This window comes from Pterocles gutturalis, unplaced genomic scaffold (genome assembly GCF_000699245.1).
Source record: "Pterocles gutturalis isolate BGI_N339 unplaced genomic scaffold, ASM69924v1 scaffold43973, whole genome shotgun sequence".
Taxonomy (NCBI): domain Eukaryota; kingdom Metazoa; phylum Chordata; class Aves; order Pterocliformes; family Pteroclidae; genus Pterocles; species Pterocles gutturalis.
In genome coordinates this window covers 6,738-16,163 of record NW_010119599.1, presented here as the reverse complement: position 1 = coordinate 16,163, position 9,426 = coordinate 6,738, and the positions used below count along the sequence as shown (strand labels likewise).

Here is a 9,426-nt window from a genome sequence, read left to right as displayed (position 1 = left end):
CGTGTGTGTGTAGAAAGGGATCCAAACCCAGCCGGGGACACTGACTCAAGGCTCCTCTGGCGGGAGCGGGGAGGATGTGCTGTCGTGTGCCTCTGGCTTTCACCAATTCCTGGAAGCAGCTGGAGTTCGGTCAGTCCACGGGATGAAAAAAAAAAAAGAGTGAGATGCGTTTCCTTGGCTGGAGAGAGCCGGTTCTCAGAAGTTTTGAAGTCCTTCAGAACTTCGTAACGCTGCTGTTGCAGAACCTTTCGTTCAAATTAAATTATGTTTGAGGTGTAGCCATGGAGAGGCTTTGTTTTTATTCTGAAAAGCATCATCCTTATCTCATTATAAAAACCTGCTTTTCATACAGTGATTACTTTCTGGATAATAAAACATCGGGGGTTGCTTTTATGAATCCCTCCTGTCGGTCCTCTGCGACAGGTCAAACTCCTCCTTCACCCCAGAACTACGCAGCAGGTTTCAGCTCAGCGTGGATGCTGTGTTGGAAGTAGTTTTGTCTGTGGCGTAAGAAGCTGGAACCCTGATGGTTTCCCTCTTTGGTCCTTCCTTTCGAAGCTGGAGGACTTGCAGGTTGAGGTTTTTCTCTGGAACTGTCTTTCTCCAAGCTGCTCGATGGTAATCGCTGTTTCGGGTGGTCACAGAAAGCCATTCCGGTGGGAAATCCCTGGTTTTCCAGCTCAACAAGTTGTTGAAGAAGATAGGGGCTTGGGTGTCTTCTCGTGTGACAGTCACACGAGGCCGAATAGCGCGTTGCACCTCCTTCATCCACTAGTAACGCAGGAATAATTTTTACCTTGTTCAAATCACTAGCTAAACCTTTTCTTTTTTATTAATACTTTGTACTAGAATTGATAGACTTTGGCTGAACATTTAATTAAATATCACAGAGCAAGCAGAGATGAAGTAAACTTGAAAAAATCATATTTATAATGGGAAATACTCGCTCTCTGTTCCTGTAAGTAGGACTTCACACCTAGGAGAGAAAGATCAGCAAAAAACCTTTGTGCTGTTCTCCCCGGTTTGTTTATTTTGGGCGGTTTTATATCTTATCGGTTTCGTTGTTTCTTGCCGTCTGGTTTGCTGCTGTTGTGAGTCGTTCAGGGGACAATAAGGCAGAGAAAAAACCAGAGAGGGGGAGACAGAATGCGGTTTCGCACTCCAGAAATGAATGGGGTGTTTCTGCAGCGCTGGAAATTTATTTTAATTTTTGCAGTTGGCTGGATTTCAGTTTGACAGTGCCCTGTTTACTGGTAGCACCCAACATGTCCCCCTTTGCAGGGGTACCAAACGTAGATTTTTCTTTGTGAAAAAAACTAAAACTCCGTTAGAGCGTATATAAAGTTGTGTCCCTTACACGTGCTTGTCGTTAATTCTGCTCTTCGGTTTTTATTGCTTCAAGATACTTAAATTACTTTAGTTCTCAATTTTATTTAAAAAAAAAAAAAAGCCAAAAAGAGTCTTCCTGACTTTCAGGCGAGCTCTGCAGTAGCTGGAAAAAAGACAAGGTGTTGGGATTGCCTTGCTGGGCTCCGGCAGCGGGGCTGGTTTCGTGCAGCGTGAGCAGCAAGCGGCCAAGCTGGAGCCTGGGCTCCCGATGACGCCGAGGGGAAAGCACCGTTACCAGCAGCAGCGACGGGATCTTAGCAAAGGCAGGCGGGAGAGTTTTGATGAGCTGAAGGTTTCCAGAAGCTGGGAACTGCTGAAGCGCTGCCCTGCTCCCGAGAGCTTTTTATTCTGGAGCAAAACCTTCATTTTCCTGCTTCAGCTCTAACTGCGGCCGGATGGTTTCATGTTTATTGACAGAAGTGTGTTGGGAAGCTGTGGCGTATGTTAGCGGAGGTTTGTTCCGTGCTGCAGAGGATACGGTTTCGTGTATCACCCAACCATTGGTTTTCTCTCCCCAAATTCCCGTTTTAGGGCCTAGTTTGAGGAGCTGTGCAGCGGGACTCCTCGGAGGAGCGAGGGTTGTGAGAGCGAGGCTCTGGTCTTGGTGCACGCTGACTTTTTACCCTCCGAGCCGACGTCAGGCTGCAAGAGCTGTGGTTTATCTCAGCAGGGAAAAATCAATGACTCACATTTCCACAGAAAGAAATGTAATTTCCAGTCTCATAGCAACTGTCCTTTCAACAGTTTCAAACCTTCTGTGACAAAATGTTTTAACACTCACCCATCATCTCTTAATGCGCTCGGCTGGTCCACCCACTCACCCCACCTCGGAGCAGGCGTTTTACATCACCAGATCCCCCAATATCGGAGGGGGGATGCTGTCAAGACACGTTGAGCAGTTAAATATAAAACCTTAGCAGTGAGAGAAGTGTTGCTGGCTGTACGGTATGGAGACGGAGTGACTTTCGCAGGGTTTAAAATTCAAAACTGTCTTCTCTGTGCTTTGATTCTGAAACCCTGGTTTGTTTAAAACACCTTCAGATGTTTTAAAATAGGCTTGCCTGGTAGGTTGGGTAAAATATTTTGGGAAATTATTTTACTTAGAGAAAGATATTCCTTAGTGTAAATGCTTTAGCTTGGTTTTCTTCCTCTATTTCATGATTTTGTTTATTTTGATGAAAAAAAACAGGAAAATGGGTGAAGTTCAGCAGCAGGTGGGTCTGAACCAGAGCTGGTTGGACTGGAGATGTTGTCAGGGCCAAACGGGACTGGTCTCCCGTTCCGAAACGGGGCTTTGTGCTGCGCTCAGCCTGCCCAAAGCCACGGGGCAGGTCCGTGGAAAGGCTCCCACCGCGTCTGTCCCCGCTTGTCCCCGTGAGAAGGCATCGCAGTGCTCAGGGTATCGCAGGGGAAGTGGCAAAAAAAGGACAAGAACTAATGAAAAACGTCCAAATAAGCCTAAAAGCATCATGCACTGAGGTTCTGTAAAGTGTCGGTGGGAGCCGGGCACCCGTCTGCTGTTCAGATTCCTCGTTAACTGAGTTTACCTCGTTCCTTTTCTCGTAGCTGATTATGGAAGAGGGGCACAAGAGCAGCAACAACAGCGCAGTGACGCCGTCCCCAGCACCAGCCGTACAAGGTACAACACTACAGGCAGCTCAGCTCTCTCATATTGCTCAACAGGTAAAGCCTGGGCTGAATCTCGGCAAACGTTTGAGGTAGTTAAGAGCCATTTTTTATGTACTACGAACGATATTTATTCTTGATTTTTAGAAACACACAGAAAAAAAAAAAAAGAGCTTGAAAAATCTGTGCTTGTTTGTTGATGGATGCCACCAAATGAATAACGTGGCTTGTGTTCAAAAGGCCAAAATTAAGAATAATAATAAAATAAAAATAAAGTTGGAAATTTGACAAACTTGCTACGAGGTGATGTCACTTGCAAAGCTTTACCCTGAATTCCTCATGATTCAACTCCCTGCGTCCGAAGAAGCGTCTCTGCTCCCGCAGCCGTCCCGTGAAACGACGTTGTGCAGCTCGGCCGCTGTTCACCCCACGGAGGCGATTTAGATTTTGATGCAGAATGTAGATAACGGCATGAGGCAGAGAGAGGACAGTGGCAGCGAGCATCCTGTTGTTTGTTTACGGGCTGGTTTTCTGGTTTTATATCAAGTTGCCAACGTCACTAAACGTAAGGATGTACGATATGAAATGGAATGGAAAGTCAGCTGCAGGAGTTTTAGGGATCCCTTCATCTTTTCATACATTCCAGATTAATAATGTAGTGAAGAAATTTGTTGAGGAAACTGGTTATTTGCATCCACGTGTATAACTTTAATTGATTTTTAAGTGCAAAGGCTGATGTGAGTTCATCAGAAATCCAGATCTGCTGGATGTAAAAAGTATTTTCTGTAGGGGTAGCAGCAGTAATTAACTTTTTGCCAATTAAACCTAAATTTCAGCTACGACATTTATTGAGATTGATGGTTTTAAAATATTAAAGAACCGATGCTGTAATTTTTATTTGGAAAAATCTGCTCTGTGTTCTTGTCCAGAGCTTGCACCCCTTGGCTCCTGCACTTTCCTTTCTGCTCCTCTGGCTCTCCTTGTGCCTGGAACTTTCTTCAGTAGATTAGTTGGCTTTTGCTTTACTCAACTCCTGTGATTTCTGTGAAATCTTTGAACCATAGCCTCGTGCCAGTTGCTTAAAAAAAAAATTAAAAATATTCCAGGAACACCAAATATGTACATTATTCATGCTGCCTGCTGCAGCGCTGTCAGTCTGAGCCATCCTCAGTGCCTCGTCCCAAGGATCCTTTCCTCTGCAGTTAGATTCCAGCGCCTTCAACTCCTGTTCACTTCAGCGAGAGTTAAGGCTACTTATGAGGCACTTTCATGTCTGTTTATTTAAGTCCAACACACTCTTAAAGTGGAATAAACACTTAAAGCCCCACATTTGTGGCAGTTTATGTTTTTATTTGTGCGTAGGGATGGACGTACGCGAAAGCAGTCGTGCTGGCTGCGTCTCGCTGTTGGGATTCTGCAGAAGCCTGCTGCCTCGCGGTTCATTTGGAACTGTGTGCATTTAAGTTGCATTTTAATCTTTTGCACATAATGCTCCGTATTTGATTTTCCCCCTAGCCTCAGGCAAATAACTGTTTCAGCCTTTTTTTGTACTCAGAAATCTGTTCTCTTTCAAGGATACCTTCTGTGACTTAATTAGACTTAAAAGAACCTCCTGCTGATGCGTGTTCTCCGCTCCTTGTCCCGCCTGTCTGTGCGCTTTCTGAACCCCGTAGCACAAACGCTTTTGGTGATGATTCTTTGGTTTGTTGTAGATGTCGCTCCGAGGTCCCGCTCCCCTGACGGTTGTTCAGCTTCCTGGAGAACAGGTCCAGGTGCAGGGAGTCATTCAGACAGCTCAGTCCTCCTCCGTCATCCACTCGCCCCAGGTGCAGACCGTGCAGGTAACTACGGATCTCGGCTCTTAGCACCCGGGAATCCTGGGTGGTGTGAGAACAGACGTGCGAAGGCTTGTCTGACTCAGCCCGCTCTGCCGCAGCGCAGCCGTTCTGCTGTAAGAGCGAGCGATCCAGTGACGGGATTTTGGGGATACATGGTTCATTGTGATCATTGAGGCTTGGAATTATTTGTAGTGTTAAAGTTGCCTTTGGAGTTGAAATTAAACTGTTTGATGTTGCCTCCTTTTATTAAAAAAAAAAACCAAAACCAAACCACAGCTCTTCAGTCGTGCAGCCAGCGTGCTTTAACACCCAAATAAGGAGAGCACGGAGTAACCAGCGAAGAGAAATGTGTGTTTGGAAAAGGCAGACCTGAACGGTGGGGGATGAACCATCGATTGCTCACCTCCTGCACGCTGTAACTCCCGTTCCGTGGCACCTCAGCGTTCGGCTGGTGTCTCTTACTCACTCGCCATGTGATTTTTGTACGAGCCACTTCAGAGAGGTGCCTGGGGGAGTTTGTAGCCGGGTCTGGTCCTGCTTCCTTCGGTCCTGGGCTGCAGAGAGCCCTCTGGGCAGCGTGGCGTTGAAGTGACGCTGCGGGAGAACCGCACGAGTCAGCTGCAGGGAGCACTGCGCTGAAACACACTAATTCATCCCTGATCCTGTGTGCTGTGCGTATCCACACAACATCAGACCAATAAACCATGACAAGTAAACCTGTAATGCACTGCCAGCTCTCGTTGTTCCTGCAGCATCAGATCATGGAGAAGAAAACACGTTTCTCTTCGGAGAACGGTGAAGCCCCTCTTTTAGTAGGTTGTCCTGAGTCTCCGTTAATCCCTTTCCTGTCACCACATTCTAGTTGCAAGGGTCCCCGCTGACTCTATTCCTTCCTTTTTCCTGTAATTTGTGAACCTTGTGGCCTTGTTGCTCAAAGGGAGGGAAAAAAGGTGAACACATGAGCAGCTTTTTGGAAATGTTGATAGCAGGTTGCTGGTTTTGTCTCTGGAGCAGCAGTTCAGGGTGAAATGCTTTTCCCAGAGCTGCGGGCATTCTTCTTGAGTTTTTGTTGGTGGCGCACAGATAAGTGCAACAAAATGTTTTCTTAGCTTGTATTTAATAAGGAGTATCAGAGAAAAAAAAATAACAGTTGCCAACTGGATGAGGACACAGAGGAATATGAGCGAAAATGATAGATAGTAGTTTGCTTATTTACTCTCTGATATGCTGCTGCCTTAAATATTTTCATTTGACTTGTATTCAGACCAACAAAGCACGCTGCTCCTCTGTCTACATGAAAGATTTCAGGTCTTTCAGATGTTTGTAGAGAAACAGTGTTCCTGCTTCCGTTCCGCCACCTCCTTAGACAAACTCCTCTGTGGGAGTGGCTCACCTTTTCAGACCACATCAGTTTTTATGAAAAGAATAAACCATTTGTTCGGTTTTTTTTTTTTTTTGCTGCTGTTTTCAAATCTCTGGATCAATTAATCCTGCAGCTGAATCCAGCTAGAACAACGAGCTTCAGGTGGTGGATGTTCCTCAGCCTTTCAATAGTTTGGGAGAATCCCTTTTTGGGGGAGATCAGTTTCATTGTGACCTTACTAACGCACCAGTCTCTGATAACTGCTCGAAATAGGAAACAGCGCTGCAACCAGTTAATTTCTCTCTGTAATTAGCTGCATTAGTGTACTTTTCATGCAGCTGTAGCTCATATACAATGAAAATGTGTCGTCTCTCCTCTGCACTGCACTGGATAACCCCATGGAATGTGTTTTTTCAGGTTTCTTCTTTGTCTGAGAGTGAAGATTCTCAGGACTCATCGGACAGCATCGGCTCCTCGCAGAAAGCTCGCGGCATCTTAGCTCGGCGCCCATCTTACCGGTAAGTACTGTAGGGAATATATTTTGTATTTTTATTTGAAACCAAAATACCAACTTCCTTCAATGGCTTCTTGTATTCTGTCAGCTTCTAAGTTGTTTCTTTCTCTTGACCCACGCGTTGGATCTGCTCAGGCAGTAAACATTGTGAGGATCCATGTCAGCTGTCACTTCCCACAAGCAAACTTTGACTTAACTCACTGGAGATCAGCTCCAACTGGTTTTAATTGATATACAAAGCCTGTTCTCGAGAGCATTAGAGGTTCAAGTTGTAGCTGACTGGAGTTACTCTTAGCTCATAAAATGATTCAAATGTTGAACTAAAAACCCAAAGTATATAAACTACAGAAATGTCAGTACAGAAGGAGTTCGAGGCAGTCACCTCATACAAAATATTATTAATTCCAAAAACTGTTGTACAGCAAAATTCTGGTGTTTCTTTCTGCAATGCAAAGCTGGGATTGTGGTTTGTAACGGTTGTTGCAGTAATTTGTAGTTTTTGCCTCCTGTTAGAGCTGATAAAGAAACTTTTTTTGTAGAAAAATTTTGAAAGATCTTTCTTCTGAAGATACACGCGATAGAAAAGGAGATGAGGAGAGTCCCGGCGTCTCCACTGTTACATCCATGTCCGTTCCCACGCCTATCTACCAGACCAGCACTGGACAGTACAGTACGTTACGCAAAATATGTTGCCAAATACAACTTGCCGCAAAATACAGATTTTCTTTTTGTTATATCTTTACTAAGATGAAACTCAGAAGTTTTGGTTATTTATCTAACAGTTATTAAAGTTAGTCCTTTTATTCTGTGGAAATAGACCGGTATCTAAAGACTCCAGATAAACTCAATGCTTCGTTATCTTAATTTTTGCATATTAAGACATTCAGAGGATGTTGTTATGAAACATGTAGCAGCCTGCTGGTGTTAGTCCAAAACGTAAGATCAGTGGAGACCATGATATATACCATAGGGCCGCACCAAGAGGTGTTCCTGTGATCTCAGGAAGGCAGCAAAAAAAGGCTTTGTTCCTTTGATTTTATCACCCAATATTCCTTGTGCTTGTGAACAGAAAGCAGCCTGCTCCGGCGCCTGGAGCACGTCCTCTCCATCCGTATTCTCTGAGCTGGGGGTTCACACCGCTCGCTCTCACTCCCCTGCCCCTCGCTCCTTTGCCTCTCTGCGTTTTTGCCCCTTTTTAAAATATTTTCCTACAGAGCAGCCACCAGCTGTGGCAGGCGTGGCTCCGTGTGGGGCCGGCGTCTGGCTCGGGGCAGCCCCAGACTTCACCCTGGGCCACCCCTGCGGCTCCCCCCCTCGCCGCTTACACCCAACGTGTTTCTTAAGAACCAGCAGCGAGATCTGATAGTGAAAGCGATGGAGGAAAAAAGCCTTTCAAAGCTGGCGGTATTTTCCAGCAGTGGAAACAGATGCACAGCCTCCAGATGTACCTTCATCTGGATGTTATAACGTACAGCTACAAATAAAGTCTGTGTGTGTTATTTTTTATTTTTAAGTTGCCATCGCTGCGAACGGCTTACAGCTGGCCAGCCCCGGTTCCGATGGCGTGCAGGGGCTGCAGACGCTAACGATGGCAAACGCTGGCGGGACCCAGCCGGGGACAACCATCCTGCAGTACGCCCAGACCTCGGACGGTCAGCAGATCCTCGTCCCCAGCAACCAGGTGGTCGTGCAGAGTGAGTAACGCCTCCCGGAACGGGTGTGAAATACCCGCCGCTGAGGCAGGGGGAACTTCCTAACGCTCCCACGTTTTGCTGTCTTGTGCTCTTATCGCAACAGCTGCGTCAGGAGACATGCAGACTTACCAGATCCGCACCACGCCAACCACCACGTCCCTGCCGCAGACCGTGGTGATGACATCTCCCGTCACTCTGACATCACAGACAAGTAAGACAGATGATCCGCAGCTGAAACGAGAAATAAGGCTGATGAAGAACAGGTATGTGAGCGCGCGTGGGCTGCTTCGATTTGGTAGTTTAACGTTCTGAAATATTCCCTTCAAAGGACAAATGATGAGTCTTGCGAGCTAACTTTACCAATCGTGCTATCAGTTTGGCACGCTGCATCCGTAACTGAAACCATCGGAAATTCTGACCAAAACATGTCTGACACAGTCTGGAGAAAACAAATTGGTTTTTCCCTGCAGATTGGCCACCACGCATGGTACCAGGTGCTGCCCCATTTCATGCTCTCCACCTACCACCTGCGTACTTTTCATTTTGTTCGTGGTCGCAGCGCCAGCTCTCGCCACTCGTACTGGTCAGTGTCGTAAGGTTCGTGAAACAGACAAATCTCAAATCTAAAATCAAGAATTACTTCTGCTTGTCTGTTCCAGAGAAGCTGCTCGAGAGTGCCGCAGAAAGAAGAAAGAGTACGTTAAATGTCTGGAAAATCGAGTTGCAGTCCTGGAAAATCAGAACAAAACTCTAATTGAAGAGTTAAAAACTTTGAAAGATCTTTACTGTCATAAAAGCGTGTAAGAAAAGAAGGTAAAACTTTTGTGGACTGTTTAAATTTCAGAGGAGAAATTTTTTTTTATACTGAATTTTTTAAACTAGATGAAAGGTCAAAAATGAAACTTTTCTACCTAGATTTCACAACTTAAAGACTATATAGATTTTATTTACAACATGTTGGTGACAAAGTACAAAAAAAAGGAAACAAGGAAACCTCACCAA

General features: G+C 45.6%; 1 protein-coding gene across 1 annotated transcript; it reads left to right on the top strand.

The window, feature by feature from the left end:
* Positions 1 to 2,961: 2,961 nt before the first annotated feature.
* On the top strand, positions 2,962 to 9,357 carry ATF1 (activating transcription factor 1). Its single transcript, XM_010076617.1, has 7 exons — positions 2,962 to 3,072; positions 4,728 to 4,856; positions 6,634 to 6,734; positions 7,270 to 7,400; positions 8,245 to 8,424; positions 8,528 to 8,687; positions 9,084 to 9,357. Exons 1-7 carry the CDS (start codon positions 2,962 to 2,964, stop codon positions 9,226 to 9,228), a joined length of 957 nt encoding a protein of 318 aa, XP_010074919.1. The 3' UTR covers positions 9,229 to 9,357.
* The last annotated feature ends 69 nt before the right edge of the window (positions 9,358 to 9,426 follow it).